The sequence below is a fragment of the Bos indicus genome, chromosome 16 (assembly GCF_029378745.1).
Source record: "Bos indicus isolate NIAB-ARS_2022 breed Sahiwal x Tharparkar chromosome 16, NIAB-ARS_B.indTharparkar_mat_pri_1.0, whole genome shotgun sequence".
Classification (NCBI taxonomy): Eukaryota; Metazoa; Chordata; class Mammalia; order Artiodactyla; family Bovidae; genus Bos; species Bos indicus.
The window spans coordinates 62,309,296-62,336,329 of record NC_091775.1 but is presented as its reverse complement, the minus strand read 5'-3'; the positions used below and the strand labels follow the sequence as shown (position 1 = coordinate 62,336,329).

At 39.9% G+C, this 27,034-nt stretch overlaps 1 protein-coding gene across 4 annotated transcripts in view; it reads left to right on the top strand.

The window, feature by feature from the left end:
• ACBD6 (acyl-CoA binding domain containing 6) overlaps nucleotides 1–27,034 on the top strand; it is a 205,514-nt gene that overhangs the window by 162,517 nt on the left and 15,963 nt on the right. Inside the window, exon 8 of one of the 4 annotated variants that reach the window (XM_070768535.1) lies at nucleotides 7,273–7,331. The exons of 2 other annotated variants lie outside the window; for them this stretch is intronic. In XM_070768535.1, the coding sequence (XP_070624636.1) occupies nucleotides 7,273–7,298 (26 nt within the window). In that variant the 3' untranslated portion in view covers nucleotides 7,299–7,331. Of the gene's footprint in view, nucleotides 1–7,272; nucleotides 7,332–14,316; nucleotides 26,984–27,034 lie in introns of those variants that run through there. One more of the 4 variants, XM_070768534.1, reaches the window with a different exon arrangement.

Here is a 27,034-nt window from a genome sequence, read left to right as displayed (position 1 = left end):
CTTTGTCCAACACTACATAGCACTTGGAAAAATGCCAACCACTAGGCGGAGCCTGGTGGGCTGCCGTCTATGGGGTCACACAGAATCGGACACAACTGAGCGACTTCACTTTCACTTTTCACTTTCATGCATAGGAGAAGGAAATGGCAACCCACTCCAGTGTTCTTGCCTGGAGAATCCCAGGGACGGGGGAGCCTGGTGGGCTGCCGTCTCTGGGGTCGCACAGAGTCGGACACGACTGAAGCGACTTAGCAGCAGCAGAGCTACGATAACTTTATGTTTAAAAAATAGATTAATAACCTCTAAAGTTGATTATATGTTAAAATTCTTATGGACACATTCGTAATGAATTGAGCGTTTCTACACAGTCAACAGAAATGAAGGTTCCTCCAATTCCCTTTTGAAATTTCATTATTTCATTCCTGTTATTATCAGTGACAACTAAGATTCTAACCATTGTTACTTAGGAGCTAGAATCTCTCTTGTAAGAAATACTTTCTTGATGTGAAGAAAAATAGATTTGATTTTTTATTTCTTCTAGTAACTGATTAGCCTCGTTAAGTAATTTTCACTTAAACAATCTGTAAAATAGAGGATAATCTGTAAAATGGAAGTAATATGGCTCTTAAGGAGCTATTGGTAATAGGTAAGAGATAATAAAGTACTTTGGAAACTGAAGTACTAGAAAAAGTATTGCTACTTTTATTCTATTTGGATATCAGCATGGTTGAATAAGGGCTTCCCAGGTGGGTCAGTGGGTAAAGAATCCTCCTGCAATGCAGGGAATGTGGGTTTGATCCCTGGCTCAGGAAGATCCTCTAGAGGAGGGCATGGGAATCCACTCCAGTATTCTTGCCTGGAGAATCTTATGGACAGAGAAGCCTGGTGGGCTGCAGTCCATAGCGTCGCAAAGAGTTGGATGCGACTGAAGTGACTGAGCATGCGTGCGCACACACACACACACACACACACACACACACACACACACACACACACAGTTGAATAAAAGACAGCCATCAATATTTAAACTAGTGTATATCAAGAACATCTCCCAGTCAATAAGAAACAATCAAATGGAAAAAATAGACCCCAAAAAATAGATAGCTCACAAATGAAAAAGAGCCAAATAACCAATAAACAAGAGGCTCACCCTCACCAATAACTTCCAAGAACTATGAATAGTCTGAGATCATACAGTACTTGAACTCTTACCAATTAGCCTGATGCAGTTTTATGCTGCTGCTGCTGCTAAGTCGCTTCAGTCGTTTCCAACTCTGTGCGACCCCATAGAGGGCAGCCCACCAGGCTCCCCCGTCCCTGGGATTCTCCAGGCAAGAACACTGGAGTGGGTTGCCATTTTGCTGGCAAAAGACACAAAACTCATGGATCAGAGACAGAAGACTATTGTTCACAGCACAGCAAGCAGCATGAGCTTCATGTTTGTGTCATTTCCCCTTGAGTCCCATGGGAACTATAAAGAGAAGCCTCAGCAGATCTTAGACACATAGTGTCATGGCTTAGGAATCCTAAGCTTAGGGATCTCCAGCCTTTTATAATGAGCTGCCAGCAGCTTTGCCCAACCTTTGGCCTGGACAACACATGTCTTTATCATACTGGACAATAAACAAACCTGCCTTCTATTCTAGAAGGAAGCAGTACCTCCGTTGACAAAGGTCATTCACTATATTAACATCTTTTGAAAGACAGTCTAGCATAAAAGCTATCTTTACCTCTGGTCACACGGTGTACAGAAACATGAGAATCCCTTGGAGAAATGTCTCCCAACAATAATTAGGGGATGCAGATTAAAACATTCAGATATAACTTCACACAGATTGGCAACATGTAAAATATGTGCACCAGGGCTTCCCCGGTGGCTCAGCAGTAAAGAACCCACCTGCAATGCAGGAGCCACAGGAGATGCAGGTTCAATCCATGGGTTGGGAAGATCCCCTGGAGGAGGGCATGGCAACCCACTCCAGTATTCTTGCCTGGAGAATCCCATGGACAGAGGAGCCTGATGGGCTACAGTCCAAGGGGTCGCAAAGAGTCAGACACGACTGAAGCGACTTAGCATACACATAGCACGCACGCAACGTGTGCGAAGAATAGAACTGGGGTGTGGAGGAACAGAAACTCTCATATACTGCTATTGGGAGTGTCCAACCACTGCATCACTTTGGAGGTGAATTTGGCAAAAATCTAGTGAAGTTGAAGGTAAGGGTACACATACCCTACAACCTGGCCATTTCACTTCTAGTATATTCCCTGGAAATACTCCCCAACATGTGTATAATGACAAGTAAGAACATGTACTGCAGCATTACTTGTAATAGCCAAAAACTTGTTGTATTAGCCTTTATATTCTTCTGTTTCTGTACTTAAAATAGTTAAGTTGCATATATATATACACACACATATATGCATACATGTACATTTTGTTACCAAATACCTTTGAAAGGTGTTTCCATCACAGTACACAAGAAATTTCAAGGCTCCTTTCTATAAACAGCCCTCTGAAGTAGTTATTGTTTTCTGCAATTTATAAATGAGGAAATCAAAACTCAAAGAAGTTAGTAAACTTACCTAACAGAGCTAGAAATTCAAACCCATTATCTCTAAGTTTACCAGGAAAGGAAAGAAAAACAAATGCCTTCCCCTCCCACTTTCCACAGTGCTCACATCTCTCACTCTGCAAACATGTTCATATAAGTCTGTCATATAGCTCCTCTAACATCACCAAACGCTGGCGACTCTGAACTCTGATTTTCAGTCTAGGAAAAAACTTTTCTCAGCTTCTTTCTTACCTGTTTGAACCAGGCATTAAGTCAGGCACTCCAACAGTGATTGTGAGGTCGTCACCAAAAAATTCGGGGCTGCGCCTTATTCCTGACGCCTGGCTTCAAGAAGCAAACTGACTTTTGTTTCAAAATATGTGCCATAAGGTCCAGAGTGTACCGCTCTGCTTAAAAAGAGAACTCTGCCAATGCAACCTCCTTTGAAAAGGAGGGAGTTCCTCACGGTAAAATTCTTTTAAAAGTGTGTTGCATAAGCAGTGTAAGTGGATTCGTGGGACTTCATTGGAACTGTTATGAACATGCTTGAGGTTCATCAAATTTCAGTGAGCCATTCAAGGGCTGCATTAGGGCCTGGGGACCGTGGTGACTGACAACTCAAAGTGCAGGTGTGAAGGGACCACTCAGCTTCCTAGTAAAGCCAAACAGAACTGCTTAGAAAGCAAGACCTGCTTCTCAGAAGCAGAAGGAAGGAAACACTTCATCTAAGAAGAAAAAGATACCGTGTCAGTTTCATCAGAGGTTGATCGTATTGTTAAATGCTCATGTGGTTAGTGTTAGCCTTTCAGTCCTGTCCGACTCTTTGCAACCCAATGGACTAGAGCCTGCCAGGCTCCTCTGTCCATGGGATTCTCCAGGCAAGAATACTGGAATGGATTGCCATTCCCTTCTCCAGAGGATCTTCCTGACCCAGGGATTGAACCCAGCTCTTCTGCGTTGCAGGCAGATTCTTTACCATCTGAGCTACAGGGAAGTCCCATTAAATGCTCTGTTAATCTTCAGCTGGAAACAAAACTGTCCTTGGAACAATATCCTAGTCCTTCTAAACTCCTCATTTGTGGAAAATATGTTTTAGTTTCTCTCTTCTTAAACAAGTTTCATTGGCTCAAAAAATTTAAGTGAGAGATTGAATCAGATGCAGGGAGCTCAAATCCAATGCTCTGTGACTACCTAGAGGGGTGGGATGGGGTGGGAGGGAGGTTCAGGAGGGAGGGGACATACATGTACCTATAGCCGACTCATGTTGAAATAGGGCAGAAACCAACACAATATTGTAAAACAGTTGTCCTCTACTTTAAAATAATTAGCAAAAATCTTAAAAAAAAAAGTATTCTTTATACATACACAAGTTTAGGAAATGTGTGGCATGTCTAAAAAGAAAGCAAATTATTAGTTCTTATTTCCATCCCCTCAATCCTTTTTTCATTCAGTAGACATTTTTTAGTACCTGCTCTGTGGTACGTGTGGTGTTTTCCTTTCATTTCTCCATCCAGAAACTGCAGAAACAGTTACACCAGACTAAATATGCCCTTGAGAATGTAGATGAGCCATTCTGTCATCCGTAGTTAACCATTTGGGGTAAATGCCTTTACCGACGTGGGAATGTGTCCACTTAATTTGATATATGTAAACTTCACTTCTGGATAGTAACAGGGTTGACATTATTCGAAGGTCTTTCTGACTGGCTTCAAAATAAGCTATATTTTCTTTTTGTTCTGATACGAAAAAATTCTCTAAGATATATTGTTAAGGGAAAGGAGTAAAGTGAAGAATAGTATATATACTGTGCTGCCATGAATATATCTGTATATATTTGCTAGTAAATGAAAGATACACAAAAGTGAATGTTGATTGCCTAAGGGAGGAAGTGTGGAATACAAGCACAGAATAAGTTTTTTCCTATAAACCCTTTAATGACTTCTGTATTTGGAACCATATTCCCTATTTGAAAATTAAATTTAAATGATTTAAAATCTAAATATTATATAGGCTCTATTAGTATTGTAAATACCACTTAACTTCTTAATTGTAATTGATTCATTCAGATATTGGAGAAGGCAGTGGCAATGCACTCCGGTGCTCTTGCCTGGAAAATCCCACGGACGGAGGAGCCTGGTGGGCTGCCGTCTATGGGGTCGCACAGAGTCAGACACAACTAAAGTGACTTAGCAGCAGCAGCAGCATTCAGATATTTAATGAACATCAACTATTTGCTGGATAAATATACCAAACATGTTTTTAAGCTAACATGTCCTCGGACATTGGGTGTCCTTCACCTCCCACCCTAAATAAATAAGGACCTGGTAACCATAGTGCTAGTGTGTGAGGCACTGACTGTATCTAATCTGGGAAAACTGTGGGCTTGGATTTCAGTGCCAGCAAACCCTGGAAATGATGCTTCCTGAGGAATGGAAGCTGGAACTGAGACCCTGCACATAGACAAGACCCTCTAAGGACTGCATCCCCAGTAGGGGAAAAGTAGCTTAGAAAAATTGACCTACTAGTGTAGGAAGGACAACAAGGTTATCTGCCCCAGACCAGAATGTGGGTGGGAAAAGAAAAGCCCCATCTCAAGCAAGTGTGGGGTTTAAATTTATATTGTTTCAGAAATTCTCACGTTGAGAAATTAACATAGTAAGTGCACTCAGCTGGTTACCCCTAAAGGGCCTGGCAGAAGCAAATGCTAAACTTCTCTCCCTTAACTAATAGAGCACAAAATTCCTACAGAAAGAAGTTCTGCTGAAAATGAGCACACAATTCAAACTTACAGAATACACTTGAGTGAATGTCAGCAGACACAGTAAACCACAGGATTAGACTTTAAGGAATTTAAGTAAAACTACTGGATAGAAAATTATCAGAAAAAAAGACTTGTGTGAAATCAAGGATTCGAAAACACAAGAACAAGACACTCCAAAAAAGAACAAGGGAATTTCAAAGAGAATGAAATAGAATTTCAATAAATGAAAAGCTACAGAAAAATACGATATGAATAGGTTAAAGTGCAGAACTCGCACAAATTAAAAAAAACAACAACTCTGGTGAACTGAAAGGCAGTTCTAAAAGGCACTGCAGAAAGATACGAAATGGAATTGCAAAAGAAACAGTGTAAAATAATGAACCTCATAAACATACTGAGTTCAGGATGCCAGACACAAAAGAAGTATGTACTGCATGCTTCCATTTATATGAAGATCAAAAACAGGAAGAACTCACCTCCATCATTAGCACACAGGATATTGGGCACCTTGGGGAACTGGGTAGGTAGCATCTGAAAGTGCTGAACAGGGTGAGAGAGCTTCTGAGGTTCTAATAATGATCTGACTCTTGATCTGTGTGCCAGTTACATGGATAAATTCATCTTAAGAAAGTTTTTTATTTTGGTACTCTTTTGTATGTATTTTATACTCAAAGTTTACACACACACACACAAATTCAAACCTTGATAGATAAGATGGTGGTGTTACTGTTTTCATACATATAATCTCTTAATGTTTCCAACAGATGCCTTAGCTAGGCCCTGTTTTCCTATATTTACAGATAAAAAACTGAAGTCCAGAGAGGTGAAGTGACCTTGACAGGGTAACGTGTTGTAGGTGGCAGAGCCAAAACACTTGTCCAGGTCTTCTAACTCTACTTCCGGTCTTTTCATAACTCCATAAATAATTACAGTCCTAGTATCCTTTTAAAGCACACATAATTTTTTGGGAGATAATCTTTTATAGAAATAAATGAAAATCTTTTATCATTGGTCACCCTGATCAGTGGGTCAGGCTGTTTTTCAAGACTGTACTTGTGAGTAAACACACACATATATGTTCATTTATGTGCCTTGATATTCTATTTCTGTTCATTAAGACTCACTAGATACTGATAAAAATTATTTATCCTTGAATTAGGAATCCTGCCCGAGATTAATCTAGTAAAATGATCTCTTTCTCTCATATTATTGTAGAAATAACAAGACTAATACCACATATGTTATAATCAAGATAATTAAACACTCAAATAGTATTAGAGGTTTTGGCATTACAAATATATAAAACTAAAATATTCTGACAACTCAGAAATATTTCATGAATTAATACTTTAAAGGTGCAATTTAATTTTTAATTTAGATTTTACTAGGTCACTAGACTTTTGCCCAATTTTAAGACTGTCAAAACAGAGTTTTGCTTGTAATAATAATGTTGATACTTTACAATTTATTAAGCACCTACTATATGCCAGGGAATCTTCTGGGCATATTTTATCCATTTAATCACTTAATATTATTGAATTTTTTATTTAATAGACATTCAATAGCTATTTGTTGATTTGATTTTATTTTAGGACCCTTAACCTGTTCTTAGAACTTTCATAACACTCTAAGTATGGTTAAATCCAGTGATTGCACACAGTGTTGGGGATGTCTTGGGGGCTTAGCTATTATTTTTTATGAATTACAGTTTGGCTTGACAGCTGTCCTTGTGTTGACAGCTCTTCTGATTATAGCAGTTGTCAAACTCCATCCTTAAGCAGGTTGTAAATCCTGCCTTCTTCCGATTAAAACTGGGTCAGAGCCAATGACAGGTTAACTAGAGGCCAGTGTTCTACTACTGTATGTCCCTACTGGTTTGTTCAAAATGCATTTTGCATAGTGGCATACTAAACCTTCATTTGCCTCTGTCTTATTTTGGTGTTTTTTAACTTTTAGGTATCTGTCCTCCTGTTATTTTGTGATTAAACATGGTCTTTGCTGAAGAGTGTATTAGTGTAAGTGTGGTCTTCCTTGTAAATGGCCTGTTAGTCCTCTCCTCCTCCCCCTCCACTGGGAATACTAACATCATTGCATCTGTGTCTCCCAGGGGAAATCAAGGCTTTTCCTTGCACGTGCAGTCATGTGATTTCAGAGTGGGCAGGCTTTGTATCCTCATGAGCCCTCGATCTTCCACGTAAAGCACCATCTGTTCTGTTCCTTGCACGCTGTTTCAGGGCAGTGGGAGGAGGCATTAGAGTGAAAATAAATAAAGTAAAAAAAAGAAAGAAATTCATCATCAAAACCCCGAGGATTAATGGAGTCAGAAGGCTCACTGCTCTGAATGAAAATTCATCTTCACCTGTACCAGTGTCAGGGCTGCCTCCATGGCACTTGACAAATAGAGGTTCCCAGGGTACCATAAATCCAGCAACTATTCTAATCCCTATAGACTAGCTCAAGCCTCTCCGAGATGAGCTTACGAATGTTTTTGTGTTTTGCAGCACATTGTAGGCACTAGTAGCCCCTCATTAATTTGGTAAAACGTTTGCACCCCTTCCTTCTCATCTCGCCCTCATCTTCTTTGTCTTTGTCCATTTTGAGAGCGTGAGCAGCTCACATGTTTCTGAAAGACGACTCTGCCTTGTGAATTGTGCTTCACTGAAGATGCCAAAGGCAGAGAAGTCAATTAACTAATGAATTTTGAGCAAATACTAATCCCCAATACTGTGTTAGATGAAGAGGAGAATATAGAAAAGTATATAATCAAGTAGCTCACCATCTAATTGGGAGCACAGAGCATATAATTTCAAAAACTGTTGGGTAGCTCTACATGCAGGGGGTTGTGTGCTAAATGTAAACATTATTGATGCCTATCAACAGTGACTCTCCAAGAGGTATTACAAGTGCCTTCCTCACTCCAGGGTAAGATTCACTTGTGTGTTTTCTTCTTGTCCTTTAAATCAATCTTTCTCCTTTTGTCCTTTATTTTTTTCTTCCTACTGCAACTTTGTACCAGTCTTTGCATAAACCCCAGGAATTTGTTAATAAAACTCCTTTCCTTGTGGGTAACATATCCCTTACTCTGAAGTTACTGTTTTGTAACCCTTAAATTCCAAATTTAAATCTCACTTCATAGCTACAGTTGAGCTAAAATTTCATTTATATATCATGGGTTAGAGGATTGTTATACAGACCAGTTAAGCCTTTTCTCAGCTAGTTAGCTGTAGTTCTCTGTATGTAAACCAGTTTTAAGCTCCGTTTCTGGGTTGGTACTCATAACTTGTGTCATACTGCTGGAAAAGTCACATCATCACACAGGTTGTATGAAATTAACGCCCCTTTGCCTGACATAGCTAGCTTAGTGTCTTGAGCCATAGTCCACATCTGCTGAGCCTTGATCTTTATGCTTAGCAGTCTCAAGTGTTGGGTTAGATTTGAGCTCAAGTGTGATCTGACAGACCGTGGTATTACAGATTTATACACTAGGAAATTTATTCCTCTGATACTGCTATAAAAGTTCCAATTTTAAAACCTAACCAAGTATTTCTCACAATGAGTTGAGAGTGATAGCTGCAGCAAAAAGGTTAAATGATTATTCCTTAAAATATAAATGTCATGTAACTAGTTCTGTGCAGGATAAATATCCTCTTTCACAGCTCCCTGATATTAGGCAATGTGTCTTTAACTTTGTTTTATTTTCTAAGAGACTGTCTTCCATTGGAATCTAACTTGGTGTATATAGTGTTTCATGGTAAAAACCTTTCAAAAATGTAAAATTTGAAAATGTTCACTTGGGGAGATAATTTTAAACTTTCAAAGGAATATTATAATCCTGAACACTTTACTGATAAAGATATTCTGTCTCTGCCTTCCTCCCTGTCTCAGGCATATCCCCAAAGATGATTTCAACCCATTAACTCCTGTCCCAGGATTAGAATAGGCAAATTGTCCTTTCTGCACCTTTTTCTCCTGAACCTCCCAGGTTGCACAGTGGTAAGAAAATTTGCCTGCCAGTGGTTCAGTTGTTGGGTCAGGAAATGGCATCCTGCTCTAGTATCCTTGCCTGGAAAATTCCATGGACAGAAGAGCCTGGCAGGCTACAATCCATAGGGTTGCAAAGTTGGACATGATGTAGTACACACACACCTTTTTCTCCTACTCTCTATTCATTTATTCAAATATTAATTTAACATTTGTAATTCTAGTAGTCATCTAAGAATTCCCACTAAAGGCAGAGAGATAGGGTTCCCAAGTGGTCTGACTTTAGCTTAGAAAAATTTCTATCTTCCATTTCTGTTCCCTTGGAACCACCCCTGAGTCTGTGCTATTATGGATTAGAGTTTAGTACCTAAGTTTTCAGGATGGATAATACAAAGAATCACCAAAGCTCTCCCAGACTTATCACAGCCTTGTTTCAGCTGTTGGTTCTGTGCCCACTTCACAGTTTATAACCAAGGAGCCCTGGCACCCACCAGGGGAGAGAAGACAATCAAGGGAACCATGCAAACTTCTTTATCTTTATCTGAGTACCAACAAAGTGCAAAAGAAGAAATGTTCCTAGTAAATAATTTAAAACTAAACTCCCAGAAAGTTCTGCTTCCACTTAAGATAGAGAAAATAGCAACAGAATATTGTTTCTACACTAACAAAAAGAAAATGCTAAATAATCTGCAAAGCTGTACTTTTTTAAAGGGCCATCAGATAGCAGAAGTTGCATGTCAGCAAAGTAAGGCAGATTCCAAAGAATGACAAGCCCCTGTAAGACACACCAACTGTTTTGCTTTTGATAGAACAACTGAGGAAGAGGCAGCCACCATAAATGCAGATAAGAAGAAAATAGCTAAAATTAACAAATTCTAAAAGTGAGCTGGTATGACATTTTAGCATCAGACCCAAGAACACGTTTGACTCATGTACTCTTTCATTAACTGGGTGCTGTTAGACAAATTGAGAACAGAGAGCTCCCTCCTCAGTGGTACACAGAAATGAAAGCCTGCCACTTCCCTAGACCCTTATTTCATACCAAGAAAAGTCCTTAAGCCACTGGGGGACGAGCAGAAAGCTTTTCTGCTCTCTCCTCCTCTCCTGGGCCTAGGGACATAACCACTGCCTTTGGAGGAGGAGTGAAAGTAAAACCCGTCTGCCCCTGGGGAAGGACAGGGAGCCCCTGAGCACAAGACCCTGCACCGACACAAAGCAGAGGTCTCTTGTCCCTTGAGGGCAGGACAGGAAGTTCCCATTCAGGACATATTTCCTCTCACACAAGGCAGGGTTTGGCTGACCTCTGGGGGAGCTGGGAGGATGCAGGAATGTTGAGAAATTTCCACCTCAGAGTAACCCAAAAGCATGAAGATCTCTATCCCACTCTCACCATGAGCCTCACTCTAAGAAATAAGCAGTAGCAGTCTTATTGATAGGGAAGGAGAAAGAATACAGATGGTAGATATGCAGCTGACTAGATATTTCAGACCACCGAAAGCTGAGGGTGAAGTGAGAATACTGAAAATACCTTCTGGCACCCGACTCTTAAAACTAAGCATAAGGTGGCAACAGCCCACAGCTGGAGGAATTTAAAGCCTTTGATGCACTAAAGTTGTCCACAGCAACAACAAAATCAAACCCAGTTCAATGGCTGACTAGACTGACTCAACACCCATACTAATGGCACCCACACTAACGAAAGAAAAAGTATGCCCATTTCTGGTTGTAAATAGTATTGTTTACTTCAGCCTCCACTGTCCTCCTGCATACAATTTCTGCATTTAAAAATTGTGAAGCATAAAAAAGGCAAGAAAAAACAACCCATTGTCATGCAATAAATGAGTAATTGATAGAACAAGTAGATAAAAATTCAGCCAAGGATATGAAAGACCTGAACCATAGTATCAACCAACTTGACCTAATTGACATCTATAGAATGTTAACACTTAATATACATTTTTTCAATATAAATATAGACTATTTACTAAGATAGACTATACTCTAGGCCATAAAACAAACTTTTAAAAAATATAAAAGAAATCATACAAAGTTTGCTCTGTGACCACCATGGAATTAAATTAGAAATCAACAGACACATATCTGGAAAATCCCTAATTGTGAGAAACTTAAACACACTTGTAAATAATTCATAGGTCAAAGAGGAAATTCCAAGAGAATTAAGAAAATATTTTTAACTGAATGAAATAAAAACACCCTCTCAAAAGTTGTGAGATGCAGCTAAAGCAGTGCTTAGAGGAAAATTGAATGCTTTTATTTAAAAAAAGAAAGGTTTCAAATGAGTGATCTAAGATTCCACCTTAAAAATTTGTTTTGAAAAAAGCAAATTAAGCTCAAAGTACATATAGTAATAAAGATCAAAGCAGAAATCACTGAAATAGAAAAATCAATGAAACCATTGAAAACTTCTGAAAAGGTCAATAATACTGATTGACCTCTAGCCAGACCAGTTTAGAAAAGGAAAAACAAATTACCAACTTCACAAATGAAAGGGACTCATCAACACAGATCCTGCAGATATTATGAAGCAAATAAGGGAACACTATTCGCAATTTTTACCAATAAATTAGATAACTTAGAGTAAATGGACAAATTTCCAAAAGACACAAACTAACAAAATTCTCTCAAAAAGAAACTGAGAACCTAGATAGCCCTATGTCTATTGAAGAGATTGAATCTGCCACTGAAAACTTTCCCACAACAAAAATCCCCAGGCCCTGATTGCTTCACTGGGAATTCTACTAAATATTTAAGAAAGAAAGAATACCAATTCTACACACAAACTCTTCCAGAAAATGGGGAGGGAACCCTGCCCAACAAATTCTATGAGGCCAACATTACCCTAATACCGAAACCAGAAAAAGACCCTACAGGAAAAGAAAACTATAGGCTAATATGTCTCATGAATATGATGCAAAAATATTTTATTAAAGTGTTAGCAAATTGAACATAGCAATATACAGAAAGGATAAGTTAAAACCAAATGTGTTTATCCCAGGAATATAAGGTTGGTTCAAAAGTTGAAAATCATTGTATTTCACCCTATCAGACAAATCAAAACCAAAACTAAAACATGATCATCTCAATACGTGTAGAAGAAGTCACTGAAAACTTGAACCTCCTTCATGATTTGGGGAGAAAAAAAAAATGGAGCAAAATAGGAATAGAAGGGAACTTCTTCAACCTGAAGAAATCATTAGCTGATATCATCCTTAATGGTAAAATGCTGAATGCTTTCCTTCTGAGTGGGAACAAAGCAAAGATGTCTACTCTCTCCACTTTGATTCAAAATTGTACTGAAGTTTTAGCCAGTGCCTTAAGGCAAAGGAAGGGTTCCAACACCCTTTACTGCTCTCCTAGAGAGAATTACTCCATGATCTTTATATCGAATATTTTTGTTGGTCTGTTTCTGGGCCCTCTATTCTGTTCCATTGACCTAGTTTTCTTTCTTTTTTTTTTTTTTTTTGCCAATACCACACTGCCTTAATTATTATAGCTTTATCATAAGTCTTAAAGTGAGATGGTATCTGTTCTCCAGCTTTCTTCTACTTCAGTACTGTGTTGGCTCCTCTGGGCCTCTTGCCTCTCCATATAAACTGTACAGTTTGTTCATATCCACAGCCTGGGATTTTGGTTGGGAAGAACTGACATCTTGATATTGAATCTTCCTATCCATGAACATAGAATATCTCTCCAATTATTTATTTTGTTGATTTTAAGATTTATAGTTTTCCTCATATAGATCTTATACATATCATGTTAGAATTATACTCAAGTATTGCATTTTGGGGATACTAATGTAAATGGTATTATGTTTTTAATTTCAAATTCCACTTGTCCATTGCTGGTATATAGAAAAGCAATTGACTTTTGTACATTAGTGTTATATCCTGCAATCTTGTTATAATTGCTTATTTGTCCCAGGAGGTTTTTGTTTTTGTTTTTTTGTCAGTTCTTTTGGATTTTCTATGATGTCATCTGCAAACAAAGATATTTTTATTTCTTTCTCCCTAATCTGTATATCTTTTATTTCCTTTTCATGTCTTATTGCATTACCTAGAACTTTCCAGTACAGTGTTCACAAGGAGTGGTGAGAGGGAATATCCTTGCCTTATACCCAGTCTTAGTGTGAAAGCTTTTAGTTTCTCAACAGTAAGTATGATTTTAGCTATAGGTTTTTTGCAGATGTTCTTTATTTAGTTGAGGAAGTTCCTGAGGAGTGATGTCAGCAACATGGTGGAGTGAAAAGCTACCTTTCTCTCTCCCTTTCAATCTATAACCAGTAAAACATTTGTAATTCAACAAAGGTGCCCCTGCTCAACACACCAGGATGCTAGAGAATTCCAAATATCTGTACATCTAAAGGTCAGTGAAGTGGAATATAGGAGGCAGAACTGAGAAAATAGCAGAGGTGGTACCTGCAGTCCTGGCCTTCCCACCACGGCAGCTGAGCTCGCAGCCCCAGAGAATCCGGTGGCAGCAGGGGAAGCAGGGCACATGGCTCCAGCGCACATGTAGCTGCAGGCAGCTGGGCAACAGTAGGAGTCGGGCCTAGGACCCCCATCCCTCCAGCTGTTGATGCACCCACAACTCTAGCCAACTGCCCCCCAACTGCAGTGGTGGAGCCCACTAACCTTATGATATTGGACACAGAGAGGTGCCCTCACAACCCCTGCATCCCACTTTCCCTAACTCTCCCCCTCCAGTGGCTAAGCCTGTGGCTCAAGGAATCCCAGACACAAGGGAAGAGCCCACCATCCTGGTGCACCAGGTGGTGATCCCAGAACAGTGGTAGAAGCGAGGCACCAGTGATCGCAGAGACACAAGAACTAATAACACGGGCAGGCGTCCACAGCTAAGAGGTAGCAGAAGGTAGAAAGTGCTAACTCAGATTTAACAAGAGGCAGCTCAGGTGAAAGAAACCAAAAACTTACGCTATAGTGCCACCAACTGGAAAACAGAAAGCCTCTAACTTCTAACCTGTTGCTATAAATACTTCAGATTTGCTGGCAGAGGAACCAACTCATCCAGTACCATGAAGAACTGGAGTAACACTGTACCACAGGAAGAAAGTGACAATTCTCCAGAAACCAAGATTAAAGTCATGGAATACTGCAATCTAACTGGTTCAGCTCAGTTCTTTCGCTCAGTCGTGTCTGACTCTTTGTGACCCCATGAACCACAGCATGCCAGGCCTCCCTATCCATCACCAACTCCTGGAGTCCACCCAAACCCATGTCCATTGAGTCGGTGATATCATCCAACCATCTTATCCTCTATCATCCCCTTCTCCTCCTGCCCCCAATCCCTCCCAGCATCAGGGTCTTTTCCAATGAGTCAACTCTTTGCATGAGGTGGCCAAAGTATTGGAGTTTCAGCTTCAACATCAGTCCTTCCAATGAATACCCAGGACTGATCTCCTTTAGGATGGACTGGTTGGATCTCCTTGCAGTCCAAGGGACTCTCAAGAGTCTTCTCCAACACCACAGTTCAAAAGCATCAATTCTTTGGCGCTCAGCTTTCTTCACAGTCCAACTCTCACATCCATACATGACCACTGGAAAAACCATAGCCTTGACTAGACGGACCTTTGTTGGCAAAGTAATGTCTCTGCTTTTTAATATTCTGTCTAGGTTGGTCATAATGTTCCTTCCAAGGAGTAAGCGTCTTTTAATTTCATGGCTGCAGTCACCATCTGCAGTGATTTTGGAGCCCAGAAAAATAAAGTCAGCCACTGTTTCCCTATCTATTTGCCATGAAGTGATGGGACCAGATGCCATGATCTTCGTTTTTTGAATGTTGAGCTTTAAGCCAACTTTTTCACTCTCCTCTTTCACTTTCATCAAGAGGCTCTTTAGTTCCTCTTCACTTTTTGCCGTAAGGGTGGTATCATCTGCATATCTGAGGTTACTGATACTTCTCCCGGCAATCTTGATTCCAGCTTGTGCTTCCTTGAGCCCAGAGTTTCTCATGATGTACTCTGCATAGACGTTAAATAAGCAGGGTGACAATATATAGCCTTGACGTATTCCTTTTCCTATTTGGAACCAGTCTGTTGTTCCATGTCCAGTTCTAACTGTTGCTTCCTGACCTGCATACAGGCTTCTCAAGAGGCAGGTCAGGTGGCCTGGTATTCCCATCTGTCAGAATTTTCCACAGTTTATTGTGATCCACACAGTCAAAGGCTTTGGCATAGTCAATAAAGCAGAAATAGATGTTTCTGGAACTCTCTTGCTTTTTCCATGATCCAGCAGTAGAAAATTCAAAATAGTGGTCATGAAGAAACTCAGCAAACAAAAAAATTCAGAAAAGTCAGTTCAGTGAGCTCAGAAATAAAATGAGTGAACAGAAGGAATAGTTTGTCAAAGAGATTTAAACTCTAAAAAAAAACCAAACAAGTTTTGGAGCTGAAGAATACAATAAATGAGATAAAGAATGTATTAGAAAGCATTGAAACAGAGCAGATCACATAGAATAATTAGAGTGTTCAAAAATAGAAATCTAAAAATGTTATAAGTAGAAAAGAGAAATAGCATTAAAAAATGGGGAAATTCTGCAAGAACCATCTCACTCTTTTAGGAGGAGCACCATTAGGATAATAGGTATCCCAGAAGTAAGTAGAGGGAAAAGGGAGAAAAAGTTTAAAGAAATAGTCAGGAACTTCTCAAGTTGAAGAAGTTCCCCTTTATTTCCAGTTAACTGAGGTTTGTTTTTTTTTTTTTTTTTAGATCACAAATAAGTGTTGGACTTTGACAAGTTATTTTTCTGCATCTATTGATATGATCATGTGATTTTTATTTTTTGCCTATTGATATGATGGGTTACATTAACTGATTTTCAAGTGTTGGACTAGCCTTGCCCACCTGCAATTAATCCCACTTGGTTGTGGTGTATAATTCTTTTTATACATTGTTCAGTTCAATCTGTTAATATATTGTTGAGGATTTTGCATTTATGTTCATGAGAGATACCAGTCTGTAGTTTCCGCTTCCCCTTTCTTATAACAAAACCTAGACAAAGACATTATTAGAGTAATAGCGGCCTCATAGAATGGTTTAGGAAGTATTCTCTCTGCTGCTACCTTCTAAAACAGATTGTAGAGAACTGGTATAATTTTTTCCTTGAATGTTTAGTAGAATTCACCAGTGAACCCATATGAGCCTTGTACTTTCTAGTATAAAAGGTTATTAATCATTTATTAAATTTCTTTAATAGGTAACAGGCCTATTCAGATTGTATACTTTTTCTTTAGTAAATTTTGGCAAATTGTCTCTTTCAAGGAATTCGTCTAAGATGATCATATTTGTAGGCATTGAATTGTTTGTCGTATTCCTTTATTATCCTTTTTATATCTATTGGACCTGTAGTGATGCTCCCTCTTTCATTTCTGATATTGATAATTTGTGTTCTCTTTTTTTCTTATTTAACTTGACTAGAGGCACAATGCCAGAGAATGTTCAAACTACTATACAGTTGCACTGATTTCACATGTTAGCAAGGTAATGCTCAATCCTTCAAGCTAGGCTTTAACAGTATATGAACCGAGAACTTTGAGATATACAAGCTAGATTTAGAAAAGGTAGAGGAACCAGAGATCAAATAGCCAACATCCACTGGATCATAGAAAATGCAAGGAAAAAAAAAAAAAATCTGCTTCATTGACTATGCTAAAGCCTTTGACTATGTAGATCACAACAAACTATGGCAAATTCTTAAAGAGATGGGAATACCAGACCACCTGAGAAACCTGAATGCAAGACAAGAAGCAACAGTTAGAACCTTATGTGGAATAATAGACTAGTTCAAAATTGAGAAAGGAGTATCTCAAGGCTGTATATTGTCATCCTGCTTATTTAACACATATGCAGAGTACATCATGCAAATTCTGGGCTGGATGAATCACAAACTGGATTCAAGATTGCCGGGAAAAATATCAATAATCTCAGGTATGCAGATGACACCACCCCAATGGCAGAAAGCAAAGAGGAACTAAAGAGCCTCTTGATGAAGGTGAAAGAGGAAAGTGAAAAAGTTGGCTTAAAACTCAACATTCAAAAAACTAAGATCATGGCATCCGGTTCCATCACTTCATGGCAAAAAGTTGGGGAAAAAGTGGAAACAGTGACAGCTTTTATTTTCTCAGGCTCCAAAAATCACTGTGGATAGTGATTGCAGCCATGAAATTAAAAGGCACTTGCTCCTTGGAAGAAAGCTATGACAAACCTAAATGGCATATTAAAAAGCAGAGACATCACTTTGCCAACAAAGGTCCGAATAGTCAAAGCTCTGGTTTTTCCAATAGTAATGTATGGATGTGAAAGTTGGATCATAAAGAAGGCTGAGTGCCGAAGAATCAACGCTTTCCCATTGTGGTGCTGGAGAAGACTCGAGAGTCCCTTGAACAACAAGGAGATCAAACCAGTCAATCCTAAAGGAAATCAACCCTGAATATTCACTGGAAGGACTGATCCTGAAGCACCAATACTTTGGCTACCTGATGCGAAGAGCCAACTCACTAGAAATGACCCTGATGCTGGGAAAGATTAAGGGCAAGAGAAGAAGCAGGCAGCAGAGGATGAGATGGTTAGATAGCATCACTGAGTCAACAGAGAAAAGTTTGAGCAAACTCTGGGAGATAATGAAGGACAGGGAAGCCCGGCATGCTGCAGTCCATGGGGCTACAAAAAGTCAGACACAACTTAGTGACTGAACAATAACAAGAGGCATATTGCTTTTATTGGCCTTTTTCAAAGAACTATTATTTGACTGTATTGATTTTCTCTATTGATTTGTTTTCAATTTCACTAACTTCTGGTATAATTCTTTTTTTTCTTTCTTATGCTTACTTTGGATTTAATTTGCTCTTGATTCTTGCAGTTTGCTAAGGTGGGAATTTAGATTACTGATTTTATATCTTTCTTCTTGTCTAATACCTGCATTCAATGCTGTAAATTTCCCTCTAAGCACTGCTTTTGATGTATCCCTCATACTTTGATAAGTTGTGTTTTCATTTTCATTAGTTCAAAATATTTTTAATTTCTTTTTTTTTCTTTGAACAATATATTATTATTTACTACAACTTTCACTATAAAGATATAGAAATTGAAGCAGTATGATAATGGTGTAAATAAGGTGTATAGGTCAATGAAACATGATAAATAACTTAGGAATAGACCAGCCTGCTGCTGCTACTGCCAAGCTGCTTCAGTCATGTCCAACTCTGTGCAGCCCCACAGATGGCCGCCCACCAGGCTCCTCTGTCCCTGGGATTTTCCAGGCAAGAATACTGGAATGGGTTGCCATTTCCTTCTCCAATGCATGCACGCATGCTAAGTTGCTTCAGTTGTGTCCAACGCTGTGCGACCCTATGGACAGCAGCCCACCAGGCTCCTGTTCACAGGATTCTCTAGGCAAGAATACTGGAGTTGGTTGCCATTTCCCTCTCCAACAGACCAGCCTATTCATGGGTAAATTGATTTGTGACAGAAGCATCAGGGTAAGTCAGTGGAGGAAAGATTGGCTGTATAACAAATGGTGCTGTAACAGTTGGACATTCACATACATGCTGGGGTGAAAACAAGCCTCAACTGTTTCCTCATACCCTTCGCAAAAATTGCCTTGAAATGGATCAGAAACCAATACATAAGAGCTAAAATATAGAGGACTAGAAGAAAATATGGAAGGACATCTTTGTGATCTTGAGATAGAGAAAGACTTCTTATATAGGACACAAAAAGCATAAAACATAAAAGAAAAAAATTAAATGGACTTCATTCAAAATTTAAAATTCTTACTCTTCAAAAGGTACTCTTAATAGAAGACAAGTCACAGAGTGGGAAAATATATTTATGAAACATTTGGGGAAAAACTTATATCTAAGAATTTTAAAAGAATAATTCTAAATTTATAAAAAGAAACTCCAATTAATAAATGGATGGAAGATTTGAAGAGATAAATCACCAAAGGTAAGTGATTGGCAAATAAGCATATAAAAAGATGTTCATCATTAGGTTTTAGGGAAATGCAAACTAAAAACCACAATAAGAAGCCCTGACTATACTACATAGTATCTGTACTATAGGTACTATAAACCTGACTAGAATGGCTAAAAAGAATTTTAGTAACAGTAATAAGTGCTGACAAGGATACAGAGCAGTTGGTGGGAATACAAATTTTGGAAGTTTGGTAGTTTCTTATTCAAGTTAGACAGTCATTTGCCATGTGACTCAGCAATCCCACTCCTGATATTAACCCAAAGATGTGAAAACATGAAAGATCCACACAAAGACACGTATCCGAGTGTTCACAGGATCTTTATTTGTAATGGCCCAAAACTGGACACAACCCACATGCCTACATGTATTTATACAACAGAATACAGCAATAAAAAAGAAAGCACCGCTTATACATGCAGCAGCATGGATGAATCTCCAGAGCATCACACTCAGTTAAAGAAGCCAGACACAAAAGACTATGTGCTCTGTGATTTCTGAATTTGTGGAGAAGGCAAAACCTAAAGACAGAAATCAGGTCAGTGGTTGCCAGGGGCTATGGGCTGGGTAAAAGGATTGACTGCAGAGAGGCAGGAGGGAACTTTCAGGGGTTATGAACAGGTCTTCTGTCTCTATTGAATAGTAGCTACACAAGTGGACACATTGCCAGAATTTACCAAATTTTTATGAAGAATATTAACTTCAATAAAACAAAAAGATGGGGGGTGGGGCAGGGAATCTTGCTCTATACGTTAACTGGCACAGTCCAAAACAGATGAAGAATCTGGGAGGGACAGGATGGCAGAGTGGAAGGACCTTGAGTCCACCTCTTCTCATGAGCACAGAAAAATCACAACTGCTGAAGATCTATTGATGAGAGAGACTGGAACCTACAAAAAAAGATATTCTACCTCCAAAGACAAAAAAGAAACCCCAACAAAACTGTAGGAGGGGCATACTTGAAGTACCACCCAGGTGTGTGACCCACAAGCTAGAGAACAATTATATCACAGAAATTCTCCCACAGGAGAGTTCTAAACCTCATGTCAGACTCCCCAGCCTAGGGGTCCAGCATGAGGAGGAGGAGCCCTCAGAACACTTTGACTTTGAAGGCCAGCAGGGTTTGACTGCAGGAGCTCCACAGGACTGGGGAAACAGACTCCACTTTTGTAGGGCACAACACAAGGTCTCCCATACCAGGACCCAGGGCCAAAGCAGTGATATTGTAGGAGCCTAGTCCAGACCCATCTTGGTGGAGGTAGGGGCAGGGAAGGGCAGCTGTAGTCACCCTGGGGATGTGGACACTGGTTGGTGGTGGCAGAGATACTGGAGGATGTCATCTACATGAATGCTCATGGAAGGTAGACATCTTGCCTGGGTCATAAGCGCCAAGGCCTGACCCCACCCAACAGCCACCTTTACACAGGTCCCTTAGCACAGCCCCACCCACCAGACCCAGCTCCACCCACCAGTGGGCAGGCACCAGAAACAAAACTATGATCCTGCAGCCTGCAGAACTGAGTCTGTAAACTCAGGTCAGAACCTACCCTGGGAACAGCTGGTCCCTGCCCTTGCATGATGAGAGGGGAATGCACTGCTGGGCACTTCTCCAAGGTCAAGAAATGTAACGTACCACAGATAGAAAAGGACTATGTTCCAGACGAAGTAAGAAGATAAAACTTCTTAAAAAAGAAAAAAAAAAAAAAAGAATTGGAGTGGAAATAGAAAAATCTACGTGAGAAACAGTTCGAAGTGATGATCATAAAGATGATCCAAAAACTTGGGAAAAGAATGGATGCACAGATTGAGAAGTTACAATAAGTTTTCAGCAAAGAGAAAATATAAAGAACAACCAAAGAGTTGATGAATACAATAACTGAAATGAAAAATACATTAGAAGCAATCAATAGCAGAATAAATGAGGCAGAAGAACAAATCAGTGAGCTCTAGATAGTGGGAGAAATCATTGCCATAGACCAGAATGAAGAAAAAAGAAATGAAGACAGTTTAAGAGACCTTTGGGACATCACATCTAGTAACAGTCACACTACAGGGGCCCGAGAAGGAGCCTGATAGAATATTTCAAGAGGTAATCACTGAAAACTTGCCTATTATGGGAAGGAAACTCACCCAAGTCCAGGAAGCACAGAGGGTCCCATACAGGATTAACTCAAGAAGAAACAAGACATAAAAGCACACAGCTATCAAACTGACAAAAAGTAAAGAGAAAATATTAAAAGCAACAAGGGAAAAGCAACAGATAACACATAAGGGAACTCCCATAAGGCTAGCAGCAGATTGTTAGGCAGAAACTCTGCAGGCCAGAAGGGAGTGGGGTAACAAAGTGATGAAAGGTGCAAACCTACAGCCAGGAATACTCTTCCCAGCAAGGCTCTCATCTAGATTTGATGGACAAATCAAAGGCTTTACAGACAAGCAAAAGCCAAGAGAATTCAGCATTACCAGACTAGCTTTGGCACCCCACTCCAGTACTCTTGCCTGGAAAATCCTATGGATGGAGGAGCCTGGAAGGCTGTAGTCCATGGGGTCGCTGAGGGTCGGACAGGACTGAGCGACTTCACTTTCACTTTTCACTTTCATGCACTGGAGAAGGAAATGGCAACCCACTCCAGTGTTCTTGCCTGGAGAATCCCAGGGACGGGGGAGCCTGGTGGGCTGCCGTCTATGGGGTCACACAGAGTCGGACACGACTGAAGTGACTTAGCAGACTATCTTTGCAACAAATGCTTAAGAAACTTCTTTAGGAGAAAAAGATCACAACTAGAAACAAAATTATGAAGGGGAAAGCTCACTAGTAAAGGCAAACTTAATAAAGGTAGGAAATCATCTATACAAACACAGTATCAAAACCAGCAATCCTGAGGAGAGCACAAATGCAGGATGTTGGAAATGCATTTGAAATGGGAGACCAGCAACTTGAAACAATGTTTTTTATACACAGACTGCTATATTGAACCTCATGGTAACTGCGATCCACCAGATACACACACAAAAAATCCAAACAACTCTGAAGTTGGTTATCAAATCACAAGAGAAAAGAGGAAAGGAAGGAAAACAGTCCTTCAGTACACCTAACTAAGCTCTTCTGCTTTTGAGCACTCATGCTTCCTTCTGCTCAGATCCTGAATAAGGTACTACAGTAGCTGCCCAACCCTCCAACCAATCAAGGCAGAATTCAAAGAACCTGGAGCAGCCCTGAGGTCCATAGGCTCACATGTGGGACACAGTCCTGCCTAATTTGGGGAATGGACACAGAACTGGAAATAATCAGATATTGTGCTTCACATCAGTATTTTGTACTATGAAAACGTTATCTCTGTTTGATTACTTTGTCATAGTACCTGGACAAACATTTGAAAATTACTAGACATTTTATAATGAGGATAGTAATCAAAATGCATCTTTGTATTATTCTCTGGATATATTTTTTTCCCAATGGTTAAAGCAGATGTACTATGTACATCTAGGTACACAAATAGGCTGATTTGGTTAACCTAAAGTTCAAATCAAATCATGTATAAGCCAGAATATCCCCATACCTCAATATGTAGAAACGTCTTACATCATTTTCCCCTTTTAGCTGTAAATATTTCCATATAAGGCATTGATAAGCAGTACATCTTTCCAACGTTCCCAGAATGGCTCACTTACCTGCTCTCGGTCTATCCATGTCCCTCGGTGACAGGCCTCCTTTTTGTTTATGTATTTGCCTAATTGTCACATTGGGGGAACACTAATCATGAACAGGCTCAGAGGTATGTTAATGAGGAAACGCTTTATCGGCCGTAAGTTTTATCCTTTGTGCCCCACTGCCACACAGACATTGTACTTATGCTCTAAGCAGTCAACTTAAGCCAGCAGTGCCACACATCGTGAGTAGTTACGCTCTGTGACAACTTCACTGGACAGTTTTTTTTTTTCCATCCTGAACATTGGGGTCAAAAGTATGGTTAGAAGCAAAACAATAACTTTCCATTAGAAGCCACTGTTACCAAAATCAGATCAATATTCCAGGAGAACTTTGTTTTCTTAACAGAAAAAACAAATTTAGTCTTGCATCAGTTTACTGTTAATAATAATAAAATTCATTTACCCAATGAAATTCAGTCTAATCTTAATCCTGATAGCATACAAAAGTCATTTCTCAAAGTTCCTTTTTCACAAACCTTTTATTATTTTCTGGATCCAAACAGATTTGTCCCTTTTTTTCCCAACAACCAACTATAGGACAAAATCATCATTTTTCCTTAACAATATATCCAGTCTTTATACCTTCCTTCACCAACAATGTATCTCCTACTTGCCTTACACACTGAAATGCTTCCCTAATCATTTTTATGTATCACAATTTTTAACCCTTGAAAACCTGAACAAAACCAAGAACAAGTCATTGAAATATTATACCAGCATTTTCTGATTGGCAAACTTGAGAACATATTTCATAACCTCTAAAGACATACATTTTTCATAGCACAATTTCCAAGCACTTTGAGTTTCCCTCTTGCTCTTGCAAGGAGGCAAAGGTAGATAAATTTAGGTTTGTTTGACCTTTTTTAAACCAATTAAATAGAGCTCCTCTACAAGTTAATCTCAGCAATATTATCCAAAAACACATCGTGAGACACACAAACATCCAGAGATCTCATTGTTTCATCTTTTTATATTTCACGAATTAGCCTTTGCAATTAAACTTATCAGTTTATGAATAACAGGTCAAATTTATACAGTCGATTTTAGAAACCTGCTTTTTCTTTTTCCTCCTCCTCCCCCTCCCCAACTTGGCTTGAAGTTTTCTGATTAACCCAGGGCTGAAGTCCCAGGCAAAGTGGGTTGTGTTTGTATTTCAAGGGCATGATGAGTTAACTTCAAGTTTTCTCCTAGGCATATTTTTGTTTTCTCAGGATCAGAGTTCTGGGGGTGGGGTGGGGAGGTGGGAATTCTATCAAGCTAGCTTTCTGTAACTGCATATATAAAAAGAACCAGGTTTGGGAATTTCAAAAGAGTTTCATCTTAACCAGTTTTTCCAGAATCTAAAGAACACTATTGCCATACGTTAGTTTAAAAAAAAAAAAAAAAAACACACCTTTAATCATAGTTTCATAGCTTGAATTTTCTTAATGAATTTAACCTGAATTTCTCATTTTACAAAAGACAAAGATACTAGTCACACAGATGGACTACATATTCACACACCAAAAAACAGATCTATCACAAACCATCTCTGAGGGTGACTGGTATAGAATCCCAAAAAAACACTTCCCCAACACAAATGGTCTTCAATGGTAGTTGGACATCAAAACCAACTGGCAAAATGCCCAAATGATACTCAGTGCCCACAGGCAGTCCTCAACAGTAGACAGGTGTCAGAACCAGTTGGCAAGATGCCCAAATAGCACTTGGTGCCCACACACAGTTCTCAATGTCACGCATATATCAGAACCAAATGGCAAGAATGCCCAAATAGCACTTCATACTCACAAATGGGAAGGTTGCCCAGCGCACACCAGTGGACTTATCCCATCTTGGAGCTCGTCACCTCATCCCCAATGCATGTTTCCATTCCATCAAGGAAAAGTGTAGGCTGGCAGCTAGTGCCAACAGGGGAGAAACAGGGAGGATCCTCAAAACAAATGGTTTTGGCAGCTTCTAGGAACGTCCCCCAAATCCTCTTTTCGGAGCCAGCTAGTCAGAAGCAGCAGGCTCACACGTTGTCATGGCCATGGGAAACCCAGGAGAGCCAGGTGTCATCAAGCACAAGAGCTGCAGCAGTCAGCCCCAAGTTGGGCGACAAAAAACTTACTGAAAGTGGGGGTCTCACTGGTCACTCTCAAAAGCCTACAAAGCAACCAGGTTGGTAGAAAGGAAAGTTGGCTTGAGTTTGGATGCCAGCAACCTGGAGGGGATGGAGGCCAGACATCTGTCCAAAAGCCGACTCCCCCCGCCCCACCCCACACCACAATGAAATTAGAGGGCATGAGCTTTTATAGACAGAGTGAGGGGGCTACAGGCAGAAACAAGAGAGTCAGCTCTGACAGTCATCTTGAAATTAGTCATCGGTGGTCTAACCAGGGTCATCTTGATTGTCAATACAGTTAATCTTCAGTTCCAGGATTGGTTTGTCTCCATTTCTTGAAAGCCAGTTCCCAGAGTTGTGGGGGCTTCCCAGGTGGTACTAATGGTAAAGAACCAGCCTCCTACCAACACAGGAGACATAAGAGACACAGGTTCGATCCCTGGATTGGGAAGATCCCCTGGAGGAGATGGCAAGCCACTCCAGTACTCTTGCCTGGAGAATCCCTTGGACAGAGGAACCTGGCAGGCTATAGTCCACAGGGCCACAAACAGTTGGTCATAACTGAAGGGATTGAGCATGCACACATGCACACATGTCATGGCTACAATCTGGTCATCATGTAATTAACTTCTTCCATCTGGTGGGGGTTTCAGTATCTATAACATAACTCACAGGATATGGCTTAGAATATTATTTATAGCCCTTGAGAAGGAACTGAAGGTCCCTGACTATGTTTAATGAATACATTATTATTATGTGGTCTCCTTTGACTGTTTTCTTTTGTTTCCACATGTTCACATTTCTCTGATTAAAGGTATTTTTTGACTCAAGTTTTCCACAGGTAAAAGGCAGGCAGAGGACAAGGCGGGGAGGGGCTGCAAGTGTCACAGGGTTCTGCTCTGTTTCAATGAGAGCTATTAGGATGGTAGCTCTGTGGGCCAGAGTTACATTAAGCATCTAAACTTTATTGTTGAATTTGAGTGGTACTCATCCACCCTGGACCCTAATCAGATCATGGCCAATAACATGAACAAACATTCCTTTGGTATCTTGACATAGCTGAAAAGGGCTTGGTCAAAAGATACACTAAGAAACAACAAATGTGAGATGTACACAGATTCTGGGTTCCTAGAGAATCATGGATTATAGGTTATAGTTCACAATGTCATCAGGAAACTCACCCAACATAGGTTTGTAAAATTACATCAGTGGTGACATAAGGAAGTTGGAAAAAGTAGTGATTGGTCAAGTTGAGTCACAATTAGTCTCAGGTGGGAGCAATTCATCTGATTCTAACAAGCTCCCCTAGTATGCTAAAAGCCACTGATCTCAGACTATACTTTGCATGGCAAACTCATAGACCTCCTTGACACCAGTTTAAAAAGGAAAAAATAGAGTTGACTAACTTGGATCTAAGCCATACATGTAGTTGGCATTAGAACCTGTCAGCCGAGGTGCTGATCTTACCAGAAAAGTAATCATTTATAGAGGGAAAAGACCAACCCAGCCCTGAGGCTCAGAACATGAGGAAGATGGAGCCTGAGGTTGAGGGGTCTGGAAACATGTGTGTTGTGTTAGTTGCTCAGTCGTGTCTGGCTCTTTGCGACCCCACAGACTGTAGCCCTCGGGGCTCCTCTATAGAAATGAAAATAGAGGAAGAATGGGCAGCAGTCATACAAATAGCAACGACGTTGTTCAACCGAATAGATAACCCTTGTTTGAAAAGCAGAGAAGGTAGCCTGGATATTTGAAGTCAGTCCCAGGAACGCCAGATGCAGGACACTAGACTCAGGCACAGAAAAAGTCAAACTTCAGAGTCTTAACAACAAATAACGGAAAGAAACCAGCACAGGCAAACCAACACTGTAAAACAGATGTCCAGAGGCAACCAGGTAGAGTCCCAGAAGTAGGA